The 25826-nt window shown below is 39.9% G+C and overlaps 1 protein-coding gene across 12 annotated transcripts in view; it reads left to right on the forward strand.

Moving 5' to 3' along the window:
* TENM2 (teneurin transmembrane protein 2) overlaps positions 1-25826 on the forward strand; it is a 478752-nt gene that overhangs the window by 294457 nt on the left and 158469 nt on the right. For all 12 annotated transcript variants that reach the window (XM_033517641.1, XM_033517643.1, XM_033517644.1 and 9 more), the window contains 2 exons: positions 11610-11844; positions 24151-24389. In XM_033517641.1, coding sequence (XP_033373532.1) covers positions 11610-11844; positions 24151-24389 — 474 coding nt within the window. The remainder of the gene's footprint in view (positions 1-11609; positions 11845-24150; positions 24390-25826) is intronic.

Here is a 25826-nt window from a genome sequence, read left to right on the forward strand (position 1 = left end):
TTCCATTCGTGGCACAGCTTGTCATGTTTCCCTGAGCAGTGTCAAACAATATGCAGCTAAATTGAAACAGTGAAACTGGATCAAGATGTCTGTCAGCATCCTACACTAATGTGCAGTTTGGGTTTTATTCCAGACTATTTTATGATGCAGAAAATCTGCATAGATCAGTCTTCAAGCTTTAAGGATGACTGGCTTGCATGCCCTGTAGAGGGTAGTTTTTGTTCTTGTATTTCTCTTAAGATATGCTAATTGGGCATTAGCTTAAAAATCTGAACCACCCCAATGGGTAGGATTTGTGTTATTTATCATGAGAAAAATCTCTGATCAGCTGTGTGAGGTTTGGTTGGGGGTTATGTTGTTTTTAACAGATGTAAGAGGTCTGGTAGAGCAATACTGCATTTCTGGATCTTCATCCAGTGTTGAAGTTTGCTCATTTGTTTCTGCTTACTGAGAGGTGTTACTGAAATGTTCTGCTTTAAAACAAACAAACACCCAAACCAAACCTGTCTGAAACAATAGTTAACCATTGGACACTTTCTGTTAGCACCCCCTGGAATTAATTCTCATGGGATTTAGTTTGTTGTGGCTGGAGAAACGTGTCAGATGTGGAAGGTCTGTTGGACGAAGGAAAATATCTGGGTGAAACTGATGGACCAGGGTTTGTTCACACAATTCCCTGAGTTCTCTGCTCTCTGTTTCAGTTTGTCACATAAAATTCCTATAACATCATTTCCTTATTTGTTTGTGAAGCACCTGAGAAGAACACACAGCAGATACTGTAGAGAACACTAAGTGTTATTGTTGTTGTTTTGTGGTTGTTGGTATTGATCATTTCTGTGTATGTGACGTTGACTGGAATCACTTTTGAGAGATAAAAACTCCATAGTCAATGTTGCCAGAGTACATTATTTGGTTTAAGGTCCCTTTCTCTACCATGTGTCCAGTTTAATGTCTCCTCTGCCTTGCCATGTTTGTGAATATTGCTTTCAGATTCATTCATTTGAAATAAAATCTTTTCTCTGTGGGCATCATATTCCTTTAGAACTATGAATAAGAAAACCCTGATTTTAAGAATTGTGTTAAAAAATGATTATTCCTGATCCAGGTGCCATGTGCATGTACCTTCTGATAACCTTCTGAAAGTGTAGTCTGATTTTTTTGTTACCAGAATAAATTCCCCCATTAGTGAAATTGTCTGAGTTGATAAATGAGTGTAAATTAAAATCTTTCACACATAACAGACACAAGAATATTACTAAAAATGGATTAATATCTTAGTTTATTTTATTATTATTATTATTTGTAAGGTAAATGTTATTGCTTTGGAGAGTCACAGCTACCCAACAGCAATAATTTAATCAGATAACTTTATTTTTTAGAGTAATTTGATTTTCCTTCATTCCATTATAAGTACAGACACCTAGTAGGTATCCCACTACCTAAAACTGCAAATATCTGTAATTTACTGGTAACAATATAACAAAAATAACTTTCTTTAAACACTGCACATGTTTAGGGGAAACATGTTTCCTTTGCTTTGGAATTTCTTCAGCTTGACAACACATCTGTTCCTGAATGTTCATCTGAAAATGTGGTTCATAGAAGGTCCATGAAGAAAAGCCTTGATGTACTAAGTGTCTCTGTGGAAGACTTAACACAGATTTTTCTTGCATATCAATTTAAAAACAGGAAGATTGTGTACTGTCATTCTGTATCCTAGTTTTGATATCAAATTAAAATAATCTTACTGGATTTTTCAAATATAGAATTGCAGTTTAATAGCTGGTGTATTAGAAGTGTTGACAAATTAATGCAAATGGACTCGTTCTTCTAGTGGGTTTATGAGAGGTGGAAACAACAATGGGTCCCTGGAGGGCGAGAGCCTTGATCCAGGTGAGTCAGACTAAATCTGATCCAAATTTACTGCCCCACACTGTCCAAACATTCTATGGCACAGACCAGGGTGCCAATGAGCTTCTGCTCTCACCTGCTGATAATTCCCTGCTGATCTGCATGTGTCCTGTTCATGTATCACACATGATTGTCAAAATCTCCCTTTTCTCTGTGGAAGAAGCTTCTGTAAGAGCTCTTAGGACACATTTATTGTGTCTTTTTGCCTGCCTCTTCCCTTGCCCCATGTCTCAAAGAAGTCAAATTGTCTGACAGATTGCAGAATGCTCATCTTTTCTCCTCTGCCATGATTTCACAAGCCAACTTCAGCGTCAAAAGCTTTTCTTCCTTGGTCTGTGGGTTTGCTGGAATTCATCTATCATATTCCCTGCCCTGAACCCTTTCTGTCCAAGGGACTCCAACAATCCACACTTAGGGTAAAGCAGAGATTTCAGGCACAGGTTTTGATTGTTTCACATCATTTTAAAAAACTGCTAGCAATTTTTTGCAGAGTGAAAGAAGTTTTATCTGAATTCCAATCTTGGTATTTAACTACTCTCTAGTCTCCTATGTATTTAGTTGAATAAAATATTACAGTCATCCTCTTTTCATATTTTTAAGTTTGTCTGTAGTATTGCCACTGTCATGATTATCAATACAGCATGGCACTTGAGAGGTGTTGGTTTTTTCACCTTCTTTTCACAGTATTAAACACCACTTATCACAACAGTTCTGTGGCAGCAACATTCTGAAGGAAGAAACAGTATATAATGCAATTGCTATAGTTCTTTTTTATACCTTAAGTAGGATGCAATCTGTTTTCTCCTTTCTCAATTAATACCGTATTTCTGTGGCTTTTTATTTGAGTGGCTTTTACTTTGCTTTGCTGGACTCAGAAAAATAAAACCTTGAGATAAAGCATGCCTGTAAAGCTGGTGCTGGTGTGAGTGGCTGGGGTGAGGCTGTGCTTTCAGAAATGTATTCAGTGCAGGTGATGAGTAGGGCTGTGCTGCTCCCTCTCCCCTTGACACTGGGAACAAGCAGCATTGCTGAAAGGCATTTCAGTTCCCTGCTTTCTGTTTGTTCTGGTAATGTGGGAACACTCCAGTGGTTGGTATCTGCCAGGATGATTACACAGCCTCTTCAGGCTGGGAATTCGATTGCCTCCCCCATGCTGGAGCAGGGCAGATTTGAGGTGGCAGCCAGGGCACGGCTGCAGTGGGATGGGGCTGTGGGAGACAGGCTGGGCAGAGGGTGGAGGGCAGGCAAGCAGAGGAGCAGTGATGGTGCTCCCTGCTTCACTGAGTGTGGTTAAACAGGTATATTTTTATTTTTAAAAAACAGTGGATAAGAAAAGATCCACAGCCTTGTTCTGAGAGTCTCCTCAAGCTCACATAATAGAGAATTACATGAAGGTTTGATGCCTTGAAGTCTATGCAAGATGTTAATAATGCTATTTAGAGAAGACAACACGTGATCTTTTCCACCTAGACAAAGTTTTCAATAGGCTGTTTCATTTCTGCTGTGCTGCAGAGTGAGTTTCTAGCTTGCAGGAGATTTTTCCGTGGTAAATGCAGTAGTAGGGGTATTTGCTGCAGTGCTACCGAGAGAATTGCTGGCCAGCACAAGGGTGCCTCATCACACCGGTGCTGCTCAGTTAATTTTCCGTCTCCAAGCAGACTGGGAGCCGGCTGCAGGCAGGGCTGTTTGGGATGGAGCTGCTGTGAGGCTGTTCCAGCAGCTCCCAGAGCAGCCCTGACGTTCCCCAGGCCGGGCTGCAGCTGCTGTGCCCTGCACAGAGCCCTTCATCCCTGGGCAGTGCCCGAGAGCCACCCCTGGGGCTGGTGCTGAGCCTCTGGGACCTGGGATCAGCCCCTGCAGACAGGAACATCAGGAATTGTACCTCGAGATGTTCCCAGGGAGAGAGGCCCATCTTTCTCACAGCTGAAATCATCTCGTGTTCGTTTTTCTGTTTTACCATGTGTGTGACTGGGGGGGTTGCAGTTGGGTTTTAGTTGTTTGTTGTATTTTTTTTTTTTGTATTTTTTTATGCCCTTCACACACAAAAAACTTTATTTAAAGAATTGTTTAAGATTTGCTGGGTTAATGTTGGCTCATGTGCTGAGTGATAAACTGTGAGGGTTTTCCTACAGCGCTTTATGATAATCTGTATTTGCTTCATTAACCCATGGTTTCACCTGAGTAACAATCTTACTTGAAGTAGCTGAAAGTAAGGTCTCTGGTACCTTGAAAAGTCAGGAAACTTAAACAGGACTTCTTATCTGAATGCTTTTTGACTTTCCTTTCTTAGTCTAATAACAACAAATAAAGAATTCAAATGAAATCTCACTGCCTGTGAAAGAAATGCCAGTCATGTAGTATTGCAGCTTGCAGTACCCTGGAGGCAGACAAATCCTTGTTTCTGTCTTGTACTTCCTTGTATCTTGCCTGCTTTTAAAAAGAGAAATAACCCATTGAAAAGCCTGATCCAGTGCAACATGTACATTGCATTATATTTGCTTTTCTTTACTCTAGAATTATGCAGCATTCCTCTTACTTTTTTCCACATATATTCCACACAAATTATTTTTACCTGTGGTACATGTTGGGAAACAGATGGTCCAGGCAGTAAATAACTGGCTTCCCAGGAGCTATGAAATTTAATTCTCCCAGGTAGCTCCTCCAGGAACCTTGTGTTTGCTGGTATATGTCAGTGAGCCTTCATGTTAATGATGCTTATATATCAGTGTTTATTTCCATCATTTGATTATCACTTGGTTCAGACTCAAAGTAAAACTGTTTGGTTTTAATTATTATTTTCATGCTTTTTGAGGGCTAAAAGGATTATATTGGAAGTATTTTTGGGAAAAAAAATGGTCAAACCCAGAAAGCCCATTGAAGTACATTTTAGTAAGGTAGAACTCTTTTTTTTTTTTTCCTTTTAGGCAAGAAAAATATTATAATTTTGTTGACCCTGCTGTTGAGCTGAAAAAAAAAATCTAGATTGGTGCTCATTGTGCATTATGATGGGTTGTCTTAAGGCTGTAGTATAAGATGGAATAAGAAAAAAATTCAGATGTTGAAAAAAGTGCTGTTGGGAAGAGATGATAACACTGCCTCAGAAACAGAGAAATTACGTGATGCTGAAAGCCTTGTTCAATATATTTAGTTTCATTTGTACCTCAGCTGCCAAACTTCTCAGTGGTGCAACTTGACCTTACAGACTCCTTAAACAACAGAAAGATTCCAAATCATTACTCTGCTGATTCCAAATCATTACTCTGCTGATTCTAATGATCTGACCATTCCTTCTCTTAAAGATCTGCAGAACCTGGAAGGCTAACTGATTAAAAACCTCAGTTTCCTATTAGATCTTCTTTCTTACATAATTACTTTAGAGATTTATTTTGAGATTCTCTCTCTGGTATACATTTTTTAGGAGGTTGGGTTTAACAAAAGGAGTGTTTTGGACAACATGTAATTCTTTTGTGATGCTTTTGAAATAATCAAGGTAGTGCATTGCATTAAACCACCCATGACTGACATTTCTTTTGCCCCTTGGAAACAAAATGTGTTCCAGCTGACTGGGTGATGCAAGATCCTGAGTGCTGCTGTAACAGCTTCAGGGATGATTTCCTATTGCACCTGACTCAAGACTTGCAATGCATTGGAAATTACGGCACAGTTATTCTTATGTCACCATGACAATTTTCAGGGTCCCCCATAGACCAGCCAGAGAAGCAGAATTTTTCAGGCTGTAATCCTATCAGGAAAATGTCATCAGGTTCCACTGCTGGCCTAAATATTTCTGTTCAGAAATTTCTGCCTGTTGTTCAGAAAAATCTGTGTCTTCATTTTCACTTTGGTGTGATTCCCAGTGCTTCAAATTGTGTGAGCTCAGGGAAGAATTTGTATGATCCTTTAGACAGGGTCCAGCTCTTTCCCATTCTGCAGAGCCAAGTCTAGAGAACAACATTAACATTTTTGCACTAAAATGTTCCATGGTAATGATGACAGTAATAATGAACTTCATTGCTTAGAAATAGAAATTTTTCTTATTAGTTCTTACATCAGTACCTTCTTCAAACAACAGCGTGGCTAGTGCTCATGCACCTGAGCTGAAGATAAATACATCCTTAAACTCTCTGAAATATGTTTTATATTTATATCACTATTGGGAGACTAAATTAAAAGATTGATTGAAAAAGATGTGAGATGATTATTTTTCAGTTAGAAAGAAGAAAACTCCAGTTTCTCTGTCACCCATTTTTACAATAAGCAAAATTTGAAATAGTGTGCCTACCTTTTCATGTATGTGCAACATACACACATACAAATATCTAAGTACCACAGGACACTGAGTCTGCATAAAGCATTATTATTGAAGTGATTTGCCACTGACCAGACATTATTTCATGCAGCCCGTGTACCTCATGCAGTGTGATAATGAATATTTAAGTGATGTATTTCAACAAATATAATTAGTACATGGTGTCACAGATAATCCTGTTTTGTAGGGCAGTGAGTTTTAACCTTTTTGCAGGAGACTCTCACTTGAGAGAAGTGGTTATGTGACTGTAACCCCTTAGGTTTGACTCCTGGTGAGGGGTCCAGGTTTGCCTTTGCTTGTATGACTGGATATTGTGGGCAAGCAGTGGGGTATTTTTATTTTGGTTTGCTTGGTTTAATTTGCTTTTGGGTTTTTTGTTTGGTTTTATTTTTTTGTCAGAGCAACATTTAATTTTCTGCTGTAATGTTGTGCTGGGGACATGGCTGCAATGCACTGGCAGACACTGATAAGTGACTTACTGTTTCATATCACACGTTTACTGAATTTCCAGTTTGAAATGTACAGTCTGGGATGACAGCCAGTCATTCAACCTATTCTTGCCTCAAAGAGTGTAAAAAAAATACAGGCAGACAAAAGAAGGAACACCTGGCAGATGTCTTGGGTTTAAAACAAGAGAGAGGTAATGGTATCCATGGTTAGGAGTGAGATAACTTTCTTCTTTACAGCTTGTGTTGAAAGCATTTTCAGAACATTGAGATGCCATTTAGCCACGGCCTTGCACAAAATAATGTAGAGAATTAAGCAAACAAACAGGAGAACTGAAGCAGAGACAGCATAAAGCCAGGCTGCCTTGCTGGGCAGGAGCCCTGGTCCCACCCTGCCAGGCTGGGGCTGGAGACAGCAGCTCCTGTGACACTGTCACATCCCTGGGCGTTCAGTGCTTTCTGTTCTCCCTGACTCAGAGTAATGTGAGCTGCCTTGGAAGATGAATTCAGCTTGGAAGGTGGCCCTGTGGTTCTGTTGAACACCCGTTACTCATTGTGATGGCAGATGATGTGGTTTCCTTGAGAAAACAGTGTGGCAGAGGGATTTGAATATAGAACCAGAAGTGCTGCAGATGAGGTTTCTAATGCTGGCTGACAAGGGTTGTCTGTGGGCTTTTTAATTATTATTATTCTCTTTCAATTCATCAGCTTCAGTTTGGGGGATTTATTTGTTCAGTATTTACATTGTTTAAAGCATAAGGAAATAGTTGTGTCATTGTTCATTTCAGAAAAATAATACATGTTTGGGTTTCTTCTTTTAGTTCTTTTGTGAAAAGGAATGATGAGGAGGTGTAAATGTCTCTTTAGCATTTAATAATGCCACGGAGGATAATTCAGCACAACTAAGATACAATCTCTTACTTACTTGAAGTAGCATTGACAAGGAACTGGGATGCAGGGAAGCAATTGTTTTGCTTAGATTAGGGATGCTGCTTTTTCTGCTTTGTATTTCATCTCTGAGATGGGACATCAGCTTGTTCTCCTCAGATCATTGTGTTGCTTGGATTTGGTGCATGAGTTGAGTGGCCCAAAGCCTGGGAAGAGCTATCAAAAACCATTTGACCATGTTAGAGCAGATCTGAGTTTTCTGTTGTATTTTAGTGAAGGTTTGAGCTGTAAAGAAGCGGAGCAGTGATGTTTGGGAGCTCAGGAGCACTCAGCCATCACTGATGTAGCTGTAGCTCTGGGAGATGCAGGGGCTGTCTCAGACCCTGGGGCTGCCAGGCTGTGCCACAGCAGCACTGTTACCATGCACAGCTCCTCAAGGATGTGCTCTGGGCTAACCTGCTTTGTTTAAATGTTTCACCAGATAAAAGAATGAACTGAGCAAAATATTTTTTTTTTCCTTTTTTAGTATTTTGGTTCTGATTAAACCCAAATAAGTCAATTGGATAGCTTATGATTGCTTCAAAGCTACACACATCAGACTTTGTATTCTCAAATTACTTAATTACAACACAATTTACCCTAACTCAGCTTCTAATTTGAAACGAGTGCTGCTGATATTCTTGACTGCAGTAAGATCTCTTGAAGAATCACATGTTGATTATGTGGACACCAGGCCATGATTATTTGAAAATTCTCAGCACAATCAATGTGTACTAAAATTGATTGGAATTGGATATGTTGTCTGTTTGTGAATTTAAATGAGAAATTTTAAAAAAACTTAAAAATCCAAAGTGTGGAGGGTACCAGTATTTCAGATTTCCAGGTCTCTGATTTTCACTATGGTTTTAAAAGACTTTTCCTTAAATCCTAAATGTTCAAGCTGGTATAGTGTATCCTGGTAAAATGACTAATTCAGCTAATAAGTGAGAAAAGACATAATTTCCTCAGTATTCTCCCCCAGACCAACACTGACTACTGCTATATCAAAAATAAAATCCATTTCCTGATGTAAAAAGCCAGATGTACTCCATCAAGACACTCATTGTGTTTAAGATTCCAAACCAAAGGCAATTTCCAGGGGGCCAGAGCATCTTGTGCCGTAAGATCCACCAGGCCAATCCCTTTGGGATCCTCTCTTACAGGACAAGTGATTTACTCCTCTCAACTTCAGAGCCTCACATTTGCAGGTACTGCTGGTGAAGTTTTAATCTAGGCAAAGATGCTCGTAAAGAAGTGCTCAGATGTTCAGATATGAATCCAATTTTATATCCCTGGCAAGTTCAATAGTGCTCGGCTCCTGCTTTTGATTCATTTGAGCAGGTTTATGAAGAAGCAGCATATTAAGCTTTTATCTCTCCCATATATACACAAGGGTGTGCACGCTCCCTAGTTAGTACTTTTTATATATATAAGCTTTTGTACATTTTAATAGAAGCTATATAATATCTATATGATGTTAATATTGGTGTTTGTTTATTTTTCTGTATTAAATGCTACATTTGTCTTGCACCAGATTTCAGAGTTTTTGCACTGCAGTGTGTGTTCAGTTACATCTGTATCTTACACCTTCTGTGTGGGAACTGAATTTTGAGGCAGATTAATTAATTTGTGCAAATTTGATTTCAGCCCTTGATTCCTTAATCTTACAGAAATGCTGTTCACTGTTGTTGAGGTGCACTTGGTTCACTTTTAAGAATATCCTCCATGATATTGTGGTGACAAGATTCAGAGTCTTTATTTAACTGGTGCTACTGTGGCTCTCAGAGCAAAACTGTTTTGTTTATGTAGGTATGACTTTTTCATACTTATCCTTGAGAAGGAAAAGCTGCATCTAAATTAAGCTGAGAAAACATGAAGCACATGAATCTTTTGAAGTAACTATTAACACAAGGGCACATATTTGTATTTTATCACTCATAAATATTCACTTATTGAAATCCAAGCATGCTTTGTTTAAAGTCAGAACACAGACTAGGAGAGTAATTCCACTTAAGCTTCTGTGCATGTGGATATTGTCCAAACACATTTTCTTCCTGCTGTGTCTTGCTCTGCATGCTGTTGTGGAATGGCACAGGACCTGGTATAGATTAGAGATTTGATGTTCTTGGAGGTCCAAATGGAGGTTTTAAACATCAAACTTTATTGGCTAAACAGTCTCTTTTATGCTTAGATAAGACATAGCCAAGGATAGTGAAGAGAGCTGCATATACGATGGCCTTAAAAGTTAGGATGTGTTCATGAAAGGTGACTTTGTATTTAAAGCAGCTGACATTCCCACAGGATGCACGTTCGGGCAACAGACATTGAAAAAAGATAAAGAAACCGCTGTGTAGATTTGAGGCAGTGTGTGGAGGATGCAGAATTTATTATAATTCATTTCTTAAAGTTTCTTGTCAGAGGACAAGCTGTACTTGCCTTGTGTGAGTCCCAGTAAACCTGGGTGTGTTCCTCACCAGCCTGTGCTTCCCCAAGCCCTCAGAAACTGAAGAAAATGAACAGGCTCTCTCCAAACCCGCTGTTATCCCTCTGTTCCCTGGTTGTGTTGCTCTCCCTGGGGCAGGCAGTCTGCAGAGCAGTGCCAGGACAGAGCTGTCCCTGGGCTGCTGCACAGAACCAGAGTCAGGCTGGAAAAGCCCTTTAGATCCCCAGGGCTGTCCCTTAACCCAGCCCTGCCAGGTCACCACTCACCATGTCCCTGACCCTGCTGCAGCTCAGGGTTCCATGCCACTGGAATATCCTCCTGCTGCTCTGGGGTTTGGGTTGGGGGTGTTATTCTGTGTCTTGGATTTTTTTGTTTATTTGGGTTTTTTTATAAATATTGGCCTTAATTAATTTACAGTAATTATTCAGTTCAGCAGCTTTTCCAGACTTCTTTGTTTCATATGACAAAGATCAGTCTTGCTGCAAATGATGTTCTGTGATGTTTTCTTTTTATTATTTGATTCATTAAGTACAGAATTTGCTTCCATTTCTAAAAACAAACACGCATCATTAGAATTATCATTTCCCTAGTATTACTGATTAATGTTCACTAGAAAACAACTTGATACAATGTCTAAAGCACACAGTTCATAATAGTGGTTTTTTTCTTTATTCTCTTTTGCTGTTTTTATTAGACATAAATTATTGCAATGTGTGGAATTGCACATGAACTTATTTACCAGTCTGCATTTATTTTTAGAAAAGTGACAATGTTAGAATGACACCTGCTTATCAGATTTTATTTTCATGTGCTGTTATTTTAATCCATTTGCCTTAACGATTAGAAAAAAATATTTTTCATTACTAAAGCAAACATGTCAGTACTCAAAGAATGAGAAAAGTTTATATCCTTCTTTATCACTCGAAAATATCATCTGTCATTTTTCAATGAAAGAGATTGAAGGAATTGCATAATTTCCAGATCTTGCTCTGTGTTTGTGGCATCGCTAAATAGAAAAATACAGGCCAAATCCTGATCACATGGAATAACATGAAAGATACCATCACTGCCTTGTTGCTCTCTTTTCATATTTGGAGTTTAATCTTCTTGTGCTGGCACAAATCCTGTTCATTTGAAGCTGATTGGTAAAATACAGTGAATGAAAGAAGATTGATTTCTCTGATTAAGACCATATTCTCAGAAGCTGTTTTTAATCCATTACAATTCATCTGCTCAAAGTCCCTGATAGAAACAGGGTGGGTAAATTTCCTCTTGGTAGATGTAGGGGATGGTCAAGCTAGGCTGCTCCACTGAGGAGACTTTCTCCAGGGAGAGTCCAGAAAGAAATATTTTAAACTTTAAATACAGTCTTTGTCAACATGCCAGCTGTGCAGGCTGGAAGCACTGTTTTGTGTTGCTGATCTCAAGCTATCACTGATCTGATTTGCCCACGCTTTGATGCCCACAGGTCCAAGAGGCACAGTCTCTTTTCCCAGGCAGTGGCCCCTTGAAAATGCCGAGGAGAGCAGTGTCACCACACACATTTGTGATTTGTTTCTCTTTTCTGTTTTAGGCCCTTCAAATCATCACAGCCAGTCAACGCTGAGGCCACCTCTCCCTCCTCCTCACAACCATTCCCTGTCCCATCATCATTCCTCTGCCAACTCCCTCAACAGGAACTCGCTCACCAATCGCCGGAACCAGATCCACGCGCCCGCTCCGGCACCCAACGACCTGGCCACCACCCCCGAGTCCGTGCAGCTCCAGGACAGCTGGGTGCTCAACAGCAACGTCCCCCTGGAGACCAGGTGGGTGGTGTGGATGGACACCCTGGGGGATGCTGCTGATGCTCCTCCCGAGTGCACAGAGATAACCCTCGGTTTGTTGGGAGATGGGCTTTGGCATCCTTTGTGTCGGGGTGGCTTTTCTGACACAGCACGTGGGTTGAGTGGCATCACAACACCCAGCAGCCCAAATCTGCTTTGCACGGAAGGTACACAGTGAATAACGCTGCTCACATCCCATTTTAAAGCCTGTTTTCACTTGAACCTTCCTTGCATACACAACTCATGCGATTAGTACAGCATATTTATATCACAGGCTCAAGGACGACTTACTTAGAATTCATATTGACTGTGCTGCTGAAAAATTATATATTTTGCCTTTCCTGAAGCAACAAACAAGGGCTCACTTGACATTATGCATTTTGGGAGACTTTGAGAAACAATCCGAGATTCATGACTGACAGTACTATAATTTTAATTTATACCTCATCCAGCATGCAAGTTCATTTTAATCTCTTCTGTACATGTTAACAGCTTGATGCCTGTGGGGCAAACAGCAGCATATAAATGAAAAGGTGCAGCACTTAGGCCTGACAGAGAAATAAATAAATAAATAAATGGCTGACATGCTGCTGGTCTAAATATTCTGGTTTGTTGTCATTTGGGGTATGGAATGTCAAACATATTTAACTTGCACTTTAAATAGCAGAGTTGGCAGAGCTGATCTCTCAGAATTTAAAATTAGCCATTGCGGTGCTGAATAAAGCGCCTGGAATAGCAGGGTGGTGTTGCTTGCCCAGAGAGTGATAAACACAGCGAGCAGGTGGAGGAGCTGGGCTGCTGGGAGTGCTGGCTCCTGCCAGGGTTTCAGTGCTTGCTTGCCACAGCTCCTGGGATGTTCAGTTTGGTTTGCAGCTTCCCAAGGACTTTAATGCAGCTTTGCTGGGTTGCACCCCGAGGAGCCACATTTGGGGTTGTTACACACCCCTGCAGCCTCAGCCCTGCCTCTCCAGTATTTGATTAAAGACTGCAGGTCTGGTTTGGAGCTCTGGCAGGAGCTGCTGTGGCTGGGCTGGAGCTGACACCACCGAGGCTGTGGTTAATCAGTGGTGGGTTACAGCTCCATGGGGAGCAAATGAGCCTGGAAAGGGCAGGGAGTCTGTGCTGGGATGTGCACAAGGGGCTGCCCTCACTTTGTCCTGCTCTGCTAAAATGGGAACATGGGTGCCATGAAAACTGGAAAACAAATTTAGGTTTACAAAGCCGAGATGCCCAAAAAAGAAAACAAAATGAATTCTTGCTTACTGAAGGTTTGGAGCTAACTTTGCAAAAAAAAACCCAAAACAACAACAAAAAACAAAAAAAAACAAAACAAAAAAAAAACCAAAACAAAAAACCCCACAAAAACAAAACACAAACCAAACAAAAAAAATAAACCCAGCTATTTTATAGAACTTAATTTGGACATCTTGAATTTGTTATTTATTGCTAAGAATTATGAGATAGAAGTGTTGGTCCTGTTCAGCCCAGACTGGTTCATTGCTCAGGATTAGTACCTACCTTTAATTCTGGTGTGCCTGCTCTGCCTCTTCCTGTATGCAATTGAGTACAACAATACCTAAAATGTGTCATTTCTGAAGGCTCAAGATTGTCTCAATTCACCAATCACTTTAACCTGGAGGGAATTCCTTGGGATACTCACAAAAGGATTCTTTGCCATAATACTGATGTCCCTGAGCCACAGCAGTGGGCATTTGTCTGGCTGGGCTTTCTACTGTCTGGTTTTGTACCTTTTCCCAGCCAGAGGTGACTGTGAATGCCACTGCTGACTTTGGTTCTTCTCTTTTTTCTTATCCTGCAACCTCTGGGAGTGTGTATGTACATGTTAATGACAAAAGGTTACTTTGTGAATACTGTTATTTTTGGAGGTTGCAGGATGCCCTACAATTAATTGGAGCTTTTTGGAAGACAGGTCTGTCACAGGCAAGCATTAAGCTATTAGAAAATGTCCTGGCAGAATTGCTGTGTTCCACAGCTATTCCAAAGCTGCTTCAGGATCGATTTTAGTTCTTTTCTGAAATTACACACCTGACAGGACTTGATGACAAGTTTCATCACAAGAATATTAACTCAGAAGATGACTGAAATTGATGCTTGTGAAATCATTGAGACTTTCAGAATTAGCCTGTAGTTCTTTCACTTTAAAACCAGTGTTTCATCTACATTCATACCAATAGCCACAAAAAATATAAAAAATAAAAAATAAAAAAAAGCATGTTTTTGGTAACTTTTTACTTCAGTCTTTACGTTAAAGCCTGAGCTTGTTGCAAAACATTGACCCCTCTCACACTGCCTCTTCACAGTGCACTACTCTTAATTTTTTTTATCTTCTTAGATGTTCATTAATCTCATTAGAGGAGTGCTCAGGAAGCAAAGCCAGCACTGACAGCACCTGCTTTATCAAGACAGGGTTTCATAACTCTTTGTTTTCTTCTTTCAGTTACCTTCAGTAGATTCTGCTCTCAACAAAAATGATGTGCAAGGGGTCACGTTACTGATTATGAAACAAAAAGTGGCACCTGAGCTGTCTGAAGGGAATGCTTTGTGTTAGCACTACAAAACTCAGATCACAATTTAGATTCCAGATGTCTCTTTATCTAACAGCACCAAGTTCTGAAATCATTGAATAATACAATACACGTCTGCATGTTGCTTTTTTTTTTTTTTTTTTTTCTGGTTAGAATATTTTAACCTTCCCTTTGTTCCTTTGCTGTCTTAGGCAGTTTGGGCTAAATTCAGACTGTTTGGAGACATTGCATTTTCCAAATACATCCTTTCTCTATCTCTTGTTTCAATATTGATTGGGGGTTGTTAATCGCATTTGTTTTATTTTCTTTGTGATGTAAAGGAAGCTTTTACTGTTTGCACATGTTTTTGTTTGGCCTTTTCAGGCAACTTTACCCAAATCTTTGTATATCCTTTGTGGTGCTGTATTTGTTACATAATTGTGTTTATTTGTATTGCAGCAGCTCATTGCTTTTGGTGGAGTTTGCAACATGCCTGTGTAGAGTTCCAGTTGTATTTATTTTGAGTCATAAAAGGGTTTGAGTTGGAAAGAGCTTAAGGGTCATCATGGTCAGGGACACCTTCACTAGATCAGGTTGCTCAAAGCCCTGACTGGCCTGACCTGGAACACTTCCAGTGATGTGTGCTTGTTTTTGGTGTGCTTGTTCCTGGTTCAAGGCGAACAAACAGGGGCTGTGCCTTCCCTGGTGTGCTGCTGCTTTATGGCTGCATCAGCCTCCCAGGCTGGGAGCTACAGAGCTACATAATTGTTCTGTTTTCTTTGAAATAAGGGCCTGTAATGGAAGGGTTGAAATATCTCTAAGTAAGGACACAGTAATGCATGGCTGTAGCATTTTTATGGTGCTATTTTTATGGTTCATTTCTGCAGTATTTAGCTGCTTTACCTTTAGGCTCGGAGCTGCTGTTTAATGCTCTTTAACTTTTATTGTCCTCTTGCAGTCTCTTTCAAAGCACCTCCTCCTCCTCCTCCTAACAAAGTTCCGATTTCTACCTTCTCCAGTGGAGAGGTGCTCCTTTATTGCTGCTTTAATCATTGCTTTCCAAGGGGATGTGTGATGAAAATACTGCCTTTGAACATCCCAGGGTGGGTCTCTCTCCTTCCTGACAGCCGGAGAGACAGCTCTGCTTTAAAGCTGGGAATGCTTTGAGGGCACAGGGAGAAAGGAATGGCTTTGCAGGGGAGGTTCCCATGGCTCCTCACACAGCAGGAATCCTCTGGGATGAGAACCTCACACTGGCACTGGGATGACTGGTGAGGGAGGAGAACAGAGCAGCTTCCGTGGATGGATGTTTCACTAAGATTGCCTGATTTACTAATGCCACTTTCAGTACTTTTTATTGATGTAAAATTAATTGTTACCATTATAACTAATAATACTTAATTCAGGAGGAAAAAAAAGGCTAGAATTAAATAGAAATTACTCTTATTCTTCAGTTCTCATAATTAGTCTCATAATTTGAAATATTTCCAGTCCAAACCTTTCAGTTGCAAAGATAATTTTGTCTAATAATCTATGTCTATAATTTCTTTGTGCTTGCTCACGAGGATGTGATGCTAGGCTTTAAGGAAGCCTGTAACATAATCATGTTTCTTCTGTGTTTCAGGAGAAAGGATAATGGCCACCTTTCTGCTGATTATGAAATACCTTTCTTTAGATCTTGTGACCTGTAGTACAAGACCAATGGTCCAATGTCCAAATCTCAGGTCATTTGTGCAAAGTGCAGTTTAAAGATTGAGAAATCTGAAAATTTAACCTGAAAAGAATTCCTATGGACCTTGAAAGAACTCTTCAAAATATTTGCCTTTTCCTGGGGTTCAAGCTGTATTTGTAACTTTGAAAGTCTGATTCCAGCACAGTCACTCTGGGTGAGCCTGAGGACAACAGTGAGAGATGAAAGGATGGAGCAGCAACGTGAGCTGTACCCCAGTGTGCACCATGCAGTGCTTGAACTCAAAATCCTGGGGTTTCACAGCTGGGAAACATCTGCACCCAGTGCTCCAGTTCATTTCAGTGCAGGGATGAACACAGTACACTGAGCCTGTGCACAGTCCAGGCAAAAAAGCCAAGAATAGGGCACATGAGGAGAGGGATTTAACAGTGGGGGAAAGCAATATTATTATTTTTTTTAAGAAAGAAATTAAATATCTGAAATATTGTTATCACCGTGTTCACATTTTGCATCATGCTCTGGTGTCAAGATCAGCTGCACAACTCCTGAACTGAGTATGTAAACTTGAAGTTTCTGAATGTGTTGAAGTTCCAAGCTACAGCTGCTCTCTACAATTGTCTGCCTATTTTCAATGATGTCTCAATATTTTGATATCTTTGTACATGATGCAAAACGTTCTGGAACAGAGCAGTGAAACAAAATTTCCTTTCCTTTTGTTAATGCAAATTCCTAGGATATATTGGGCATAGCAAACAGCTACTTGGAACAGTGAAATGAGTCCTCACTCTAATTTTGCTTTGTCTTTTGTGGCTTTCTCTTACCATTTACTTGCAGCTACAGGTACATGTGCTAGAGCAGGTTATTCCTCTGAGTCTGAAGCAAGAACTGACTCCTTCATTCTCTTGCTCCTGCATGTGAAGGTTGCAGAAAGGCTGTGGGGACTTTCTAAATAATTGGAATCTGCATAGATAGATTCTGGACCCGTCTAAAAATCAAAAGCATTTTAAAGAGTCAAGGAAAGCACAGTCAAAAGCATCCCCAAGGACTTTAAATACATTTGGGGCATGTACTTGGAGGAATTCAAAAAGCACTGTAGAAAGGTCATTTTTAGCAGGCTACTGGAGTATCATTTTCATAACAAATATAGGCATGAATAGGAGAGAGAAAAGGGTGAAGGGAAACACTACAAAAGCAGGATACATAATGATGATTCAGAAAATCGATCTAGATGTACTCCCACTCACGTACACATAAGCTCAAAGAAGTTTTTACTGATTGCAGATAATTGCATGTTTTCATGATCTTGTTCATTTGCATTTTTAACTTCTGGGTTGTGCAGAGTGAACAGGCAGCATGAGTGACAGAGGAGGAGACAGGCACGTTTAGGGTGTTTATTAAAAAAAATCTAGAATTATGTGATTTTGGTTCCTCTATTTAAGTTTACGTGTCGACTGATAAATTTCTCTGAGTTCTGAGTTTTATTATTCTGTTCTATGACTTATAGACTTGAAACAACACTGTTAGTACTTTTTCCTTTTTTTCTTGTTAACCGAGTAGTTAAATTAAGAGATAGTGGAGAGCTTACATGTATGCCTTTTAAAATAGAAGTGTTTTGAAATTATGTTCATTAATTGATGTAGAAAGTTAAAACTGCATGCACCCATTGAAATGCAAAAACACTGTTATCATAATCCTCACCACTGGAATAACAAATGGAGGCATTATTGCACTTCATCACTTGGCACTATGCAACAACTGCTCAGAACTCTATGGCAAAAAAGACACAAAGTTTTCTGCTTGAGAAAGTTCCTGTAGTTGAGTCAGTTCAGAGCTGCCTAAATGTTCCTGGATCTGCTGATTGATCCTGCTACACTTTCTTGTAAGTGCAAGTGCAAACTGATTTTTTGTGTTTGTGTCTGTAGCTGTGCCTGTTACTCTACTTTCTTAGGCATTAACCAGCAGTTTGATTTCTGCATTCCTGGAAAATAAACAGTAGTGGCAAGAAGGAGATTCATGAATTTAAAGGGCAAAGCTGGCTGTTGTCTGTCTAACTCCCACAAAAATGAGCTAGGATTCAAGCAGACAGGCTGAGTGATTGGGCTCACACCTCTTGCAGAGTACCTGGAATCTTTTTGACCACAGAGCCACCAGTCAGGAAGGTGATGGGTGACCCCTGGAGCTCCCTGGAGCTGCTGAGCTGCCATCTCCATGTTCCCCTTCTAGATTTTATGCCTTTTCAAGTTGTTCTCCATCTCAAACTCTCAAGCTGCTCATGATCCCCATTTCAGCAGTCCTTCCCCTCTCTATATTTTCCACCTTACCTTTCTCCAGCCTCTCTGGCAGCTCTGCAGTGTCACAGCTCAGCCTCTGAGCAGCCTGAGACAGGGCAGTGCTATGGGGACACACCAGAGCTGGGAGCACGTGGTGGGAGCCCCAGAGGACACTCCAGGGGTCAGCTTACAGTGGATTAGGGAGAGAGAAGGTTATAAAAGTGTATCCAAGAGGATCTCAGTCTTGCAGATGAAGAGCAGGTGTCCTGTGGAGAGGTGCCCAGCACAGAGCCGTCGCTGCCGCTGTCACGCAGTGCAGGTGTTTTGCCTTTGTGGCTTTGTGAGCAATGCCTGCTTGGTTTTATTTAATAAAATGACAGATCAAGGTGCCCAAAGGTTGGCACCTGCCTTTCTGTACACCACCCTGCCCGGCTGTCAGGCAGTGTTCAATTACTGTGCTTCCCATGTCCAGCTGTGTCTTTGTTAGAGGGTGGCAGTGCGGTGACAAGGCAGCCCGGTGCTTGCAGCAGCCTCCGTGACACTGCTTTACACTCCACAGGCTTTAGAACACTTTGCCTGGGGATGTGAAGAACCCAGCCTTCAAGGAATCATCAGCTTTCAAGAGCTGAGGAGCTGGACTTGGAGCTGCTCTGGGTGCTGGGGGCTGCTGTAAGGACCAGGAGGTGACAGTGGGCACAAGTGTGGCGTTGATACTGATGTGTTCATCCTGAATTACTGTCCCCATGCCTAACAGGGTGTCCCTAGCTCCTGCATCAGTATCTGCAGCAGGCTGAAAATCACTGAAATAGCATCATGAGGACTGCCCTCTGTTTCCACAGGCGTGTGGGTGTGGGGGTACACAACACACAGGTGTGTAAAATGGCCAGTGGGTTTGTATACATCTGCATTTGAAATAGCTTCCCACTGAAAAGTCTGCCTTACTGAGTTTAGTCTGTGGATTTGACATGATTGAGACAATTTAAACACATACAGATGACACTTGCTAAGCTTTATTGCTGGCTTTAGAGTTCCAGGCACTCTGAAAGGTTAGAAAGTTTTACCTTGCAGGTTTTTTTACCTTTTACCCTGCAGTTTTACCACATCAGAGAGCCCTCAGCTGTGGGAACATGGCTGGTGGTCCCATGTTTTCTGCAGAAACCTCAGGGAATGTACAATTAAATCTCATTTGGGGAAAGACTGAGACACAGGTAACCAAAGCTTGCACAAGTCTACCACTCAGAGCTCATTCTTTCATAACAGGCATAAGAACAGCTCATGATTTTCTTCAGACTTGGTTTCTTTTTGTTTGGAAGTTAGAAATCTTCCATAAAACTTCACTCACTGTCTGAATTTGGCAGCCACTTTGAGGCTTCCACTGACATAAAATGACTCATGGCTACTTTTTTGGAAGACTTTGAAAACTGCAGCAGGTTTTTGGTTTTTTTTTTATCACAATGAAAGCCAGCATATTATGTTCTATATTCCATTGTTTTCTGCTAAGAATAAATGTCCAATAAAATTATAGACAGATGTGATTTTACCACAGCTTGAAGATATTTTTAGGTCTTAGAACAACTAAATTGAGCTGTTACTAGTCTCTTGGCATGTAGCTTTTCTATTTATTAATTACTAGTAAAAACCCTATAAAATATAAAAAGACAATTTAAGCATTGCAATTCTCTGTATGCCTTTTTTTTTTTTTCATACAGAATAAGTTTAGGACAGTATGAGGAGGGAAAGAAGCAATTTATGTTAGAAAATGTCTTTTTCTTCCTTTCTATTACAGTTTTTCATCGCAAAGCCAATTTTTTTTTTCTCCACTCATTCTTGCAGTGTGCTGCCATGACAATCTGTCCAGAAAGGAGGGGGGAAAAGCTGATTGTTCTCTCAAAGAATATGGAAGTTAATACAGTCTCAGTCAGACCACTATTCCCTGAACACAAGAGGTCCTTTTGACCTGTGGGAAAGCACATGCTAGGAAGAGCTCTGAATTAATGAAGAAAGCAAAATATAGCTTTTTCCGTTTGCCATTAGTGCACAGAACAGTGGTCAAATGTCCCCTCTCAAGCTCAGCTTTCACAGATGTCACCTTTGGGGTGGTGGCAGCGCTGAGGTGCCGGGTGTGACCCCACAGAGCAGCAGTGCTGAAAACAGAGTGGGAGAATCCAGAATCCAGAGCTGGGAGTGGGAGAGGAGAGCAGGGAGTGAGTGCCAGGGTTAACTTCTGTTCCTTCCACAGCTTTTCAAGGAGACTGAAATCACAGAATCATCGTAGGCTGGCAACCATATTTTGTGAATTTTTCAGTATGGAATTGTCTTATTGATCCACAGAAATTAGGGAGACTGGGCTGAGACTTAGACAAATTTTTTTCCCCATGTTTTCAAAATAGGAAATTAGTTCTAGTCTAATTCAAATTGCTGATGCTTAATTGAGAGGTAGGAAATGTGTTTTTCTTAATCATGTTTGATAGGTGAACAGGTAAAACAGCGAATACAATTTTTTAATTCTTATATGGAGTGTATTTGAAATTAAGTGAACTGCTACAAATCAGATCATTTCTTTTCATAAGCAGGCATTGTACAGTGCTCCCAGCCTTACCACTGTGAGGCTATAATTAATGTTGATAAATGCTCATGTTCTCTCTGTGCAGCTTCAGCCCACAGACAATTGGTTGTACCAGAGCATGTCAAATCTCACATAAAAATATGGCTATAGATCATTGGGTTTAGGGATAGAGTTGAGACAAGTCAATTTATTTCCATTAGTAGCTGAGTCTAGATTTAAAACTCTGGGGGTCCAAGTGTTTTGTCCATTATGTTCCAAATTTTTCTGGTGTGCTTTGCTGTGATTTAAGATGTATCTGCTAATCTGGCCCCCAGCTTTGGAATGGAGTGTCAATTTTCCAAAGTGTCTTGGGGGATATTTAACATATTTTTAGTTAAATGTCTTTTTTGGCTTTTGAAGGCAGAACTTGTGTACTTTCAGGTGTTGTGATGTCTTCTGATAGCTGCCACTTTGTCAGGGGTCCTCATATTGAGACAATGAACTTTCAGTTTTTGAAATGCTTGGGTAGCAAAAAATGTGACAAAATTCAGGCTTCATCCAATGACATTCTTTCTTTCTTTTTTGGCTTTGAGAATGACATCTTCTCACATATCCTTTTCAGTCGGCTTTTTTTGCTCCTACCAAGTTCTGATTAGTTTTAACAATATCATAGAGATCCTGTTTGCATGGATAAGTGTTTTGGTTTTCTTTATGTACTTTATGTATCTCAAAGTGGATCACAGCAGAGCCGCTTTTTTGTTCTACTTTTTTTTGTCTTCTCACATGCAACAGGATATGATTGACATGTTCTATTAAAGCATATCTAGATATTCATTAATTCAGTTTTAATGGGAGCAGAGTTTCATTATATATCTGAGTTTACTTTAACAATGCTTTATATTAAAATTTCTGTTGGTGCTGTAGCTGCCTTCTCAGCTAAAGAGGACATAAAATTCCTGGGTTTAAAGGCATTTCAGATAAAGACAGTTCCAAGGACTGTAATTTCCAGTTTGGTTCTGAAAGATCTGCTTTTGGGCAGGGAAAGGGGAAGAACTGCCTGTTATAGACCCTTCTGTCCAAAGCTAAGAGGGTCATTCCTGCCATGAGGATTCAGAAGGAGAAGGGGTCGTGGGCTGAGGCAGATGCAGAATTACTCTGGATGAGAGAGGAGTTTCCAGCCTGCCTTTGTCTCAAAGGTCTGTCTTCCTCTGGCTTTCCCTTGTTCCTCATGCTCTGTGTCATTTCAATCCCTGGATCCAATCATGGAAATGGTCTTGTGCTCCCAACACTGGGGAGCAACTAGAAAGGACTAAACCTGCTTCTGCTGACACATTAATCAGGTTCTACCCAGACAGATGGAGCAGAAGGGTCAACAGATCTTGTGTGACACAACTAGCCCCATCACATCCTTTTCCCATCAGTTGCTTTAATTGAACTGTTGCAAAATAAAGAAATATTTAAAATTGAGCATTTAAGACCACAGAATTTCATTATTTCTTTATTTCTTTTAGCTGAAAGATGTTTCTCATAATTTAAGAGGCTTGTAATTTAAAGAGGAAGTCTCTTAGCATTTGCCTTTATTGCTTTTTCTCATAGATCACCTATGATATGCAGAAACAAAGCAATTCTAACCTCTAACTCTAACCTCTAACTATCAGTCCCTCACTGATAAAGAAAAAAGAAGTGGCTTTATTTGTTAAAAAAAAACAAAACCTGATGTTTCTATTAAATAACTGGTTAGAATTAATCTGAGTTTGATTGTGCATCTGAGGTTTCCAAAGCACAAAGAAAAGGTTATGACAGTGGATATTGCCACTGTCCTCATCTATTTTCTACAACAAAGTAGATTTTGGTCACTGTTGAGAGGGATGTACAAGGCCACTTGGTGTTTAAAAATCAATAACAAAGGCAATGTCAAAGTGTTTTTTCATATTGATTAATAGAGTTTATGATTGATTCATTTAAAAAAAAAACCAACAGATTTTCAGAGGCTGTCTTCAAATGGAAATGTTTAATCAGAAATCTGGGGAGCCCAGACAGCTTTCCTTTTACTGTCTTTTACCTGTATGCGAGTTCTGTACAACCTCTTATGCTCTGGGCTTTATTTCAAAACAAATGTTTAAAAAAATGCCTTCAAAATCACTTCTGGTATTCTGTAGATATACAGAAATCTATGCTTGACAGTAGGCACATTCATGATGGTGGGCTGGAAATACTTGGGAAACACAACTCAGCCTCCAAATTCTCGTTGTCAGTGAGTGACATGGATTTTAAAGCTCTAACAGGTGGTTTGAGAGTGACATACTGGATTGGATCTGAATAAAAATGTTAAACATATTTTACATTGGAAGGAAGACCTGGGTTATTTTAGGCTGTGATTTTGATTTTGGAGATTACTGAGTGTCTTCATTCTGTTTGATTCCAAGAAGCACTTGTTTTTCAGAGCTGTGAAGGGAGAGGGTATGGAGCAAGTCTTCAGAGCTCTCTGTCTTAAACCAAGTGACTTTCTGTAAGAGCACAGCCTTTGTCCTGTGCTTCTGTTTTTATTGTTTACTGGGAACATGTTTGTAGTCATTTCTTCCTGACTCTGAGAAGTAAAGAAACCAGTCTTCCAGTTTGCTTTCTCCATTTCCTCTGGAATGTGTTGACAGCATTTCCTGAGATTCATTAGAGTGTATTCTGTCCCTTATTTTCCTCCTAACAAATGTATGGGCAGCTGAAATCCTGGTTTTATCTGCTGAGTCATGTGCTGTTGGTAATTGTCTTAGCTGTTCAAACCAAACCTGTGTACTGTTAAACCACAAGATCGTTGTTAATTCTAGTTCTGGCAAGACCTTTTCCTACAGGACTGTGGGTTTTGCTCAGTATGTTCTTAGTGGTTTTACTGGGAGCTTTTGCCAAGAGTGTAAATGAGACTCCGAGTGGTTTTCTTAGAACATTTTTTGAGTGGATTCCACAGGGAACTCCCAGACACTTCATGGGTCATGTTGGTGTTTTAGCTATTATGTGGTCAAGTTGCATCTAATTACAGAAAAGATTAAGAAAGACATCCTGACACTGCATTTTAGTGTCAGTTTTTAGCATTTGGTAGCAAAAAAAAGGAGAATTTTCATTTCCCTCTTTCTTCCTACAAAATCCTTTTTCTTTTTGGTTGAATTTAGCAGGCTGTGGCAGCTGGAATGATACAGGAGTAGGAGATGTTCTGTCTTAACTACAGGACTTGCCATTTTCAACTCTGTTCCATTTTATGTTTTTCAGGCATTTCTTGTTTAAGACATCTTCTGGAACTACTCCGCTGTTCAGTAGCTCTTCCCCTGGTTACCCACTGACCTCAGGAACGGTTTATACTCCACCTCCCAGACTGTTACCTAGAAATACATTCTCCAGGAATGCATTCAAGCTGAAAAAACCCTCCAAGTACTGTAGCTGGAAATGTGCTGCTTTATCTGCAATTGCTGCTGCAGTCCTGCTTGCCATCTTGCTAGCATATTTCATAGGTAAGGCTGTGTTTTCTCTCTCAAATCACATGGCTGTGCCAGAAAATGAAAGTTCAGCAGATGAAAGGATGTGTTTCACAAATGTGAATGTGTTCTCAGTGAGCAAAGAATGTTTTTATTCCTCATACTGATTAATGAATAAAAATAAAATGTTCAAGTCACGTTCACTGTCGTGAGAGCAGTGGAAGCAAGAAATTGATTCAGGATTCTTAATGTGCAGTGTTAACTTTAGGTGTCAGATATGCACATCTCAGAGATGGTCCAAACAGAGGGATTCAATGACTTTTTGATGTAGTGCCATATGTTTAAAAAGTATTTATAAAAAAATTGTGATAGGTGGTGAATTCACATAAGTAACAGAAGCTAGTGGCATTTGAATTCAAATATTACCATCACATGCTGCCTTTAGATAAAAAAGCCAAAATCATTTTGATTACTAGTTCTCAGTCTATATTGGTATACCTAAATCCTGGTGGTGTTAAATTTGAATCATTAGATGGTTCCATTTTGCATGCAGTTATTTTCCATATTCCACTCATCCTTAGCATTTTGTAAGGAAAAATATAGAAACTCTGAATGTTGTGTTTATTTCCCATGATTCATGTGTTGATAGTGACCACACTGTGTTCTAAACCTTTCTGTGGTTTTTTGAGATGTTTTTTAACATGCTGCTAAGATTTTGTCTTTCTTAATTTTATTATTTTAATTAATTTCTGACTTCCTCCCCCTCCCCTGGTCCCCTCTCATTCTCTGTTGTAGAGGTTGTTTTAGGTGTTTGCACAAACTACCAGTGTATTTTGTACCTTTTACAATTGTGCCTTTAACAATATGCTGATGACAGTGAAGTGCTTCACACCTTTTAGGTTCTCTGAATAAATGGCAGAATTATGGTAGCTGGACAATATTTTCTGTTAATACTTTCCAGACCTATTCTTTGTGGGATTTATTTTCTCTCTGAAACTATTCTCACATATAGCACACAAAAGATCTATAAAGTTGTGCTGAATTTTCTCTTTTTTTTTTGATCCTATATAACCTGACTCTTCAGGATAGGCCCAGTTTTCTAAGAAAACCCCATTTTTCATACTAATGAGCTTCCATATGTGATTAATATATACAGTAGTAGGAGAGAACTGGCTGACTATTCCTGCTGTCTGTTTAGTCCAGCACACTGAGTACTACAGATCTAACCATCTTTCTGTATTTCCCCCATAGAAAGCCTCAGAAGAATAACAAGCTTAGTTTGGTATATAAATGAAAAGATTGGAAAGCACATAATTCATTGAAGTTGACAGTTATCATACAGCAGCTCCCTGTTAGAGTGATTATGCACATGGGAAATGATATACTGCAAGCTGAACATTTTAATCATGTGCATAACTTTGAAGTGATGGATTATGAAATGTGTTTTTTTTTCCTTGCTATTTAGGTTACTGT

The sequence above is a fragment of the Parus major genome, chromosome 13 (assembly GCF_001522545.3).
Source record: "Parus major isolate Abel chromosome 13, Parus_major1.1, whole genome shotgun sequence".
Taxonomy (NCBI): Eukaryota; Metazoa; Chordata; class Aves; order Passeriformes; family Paridae; genus Parus; species Parus major.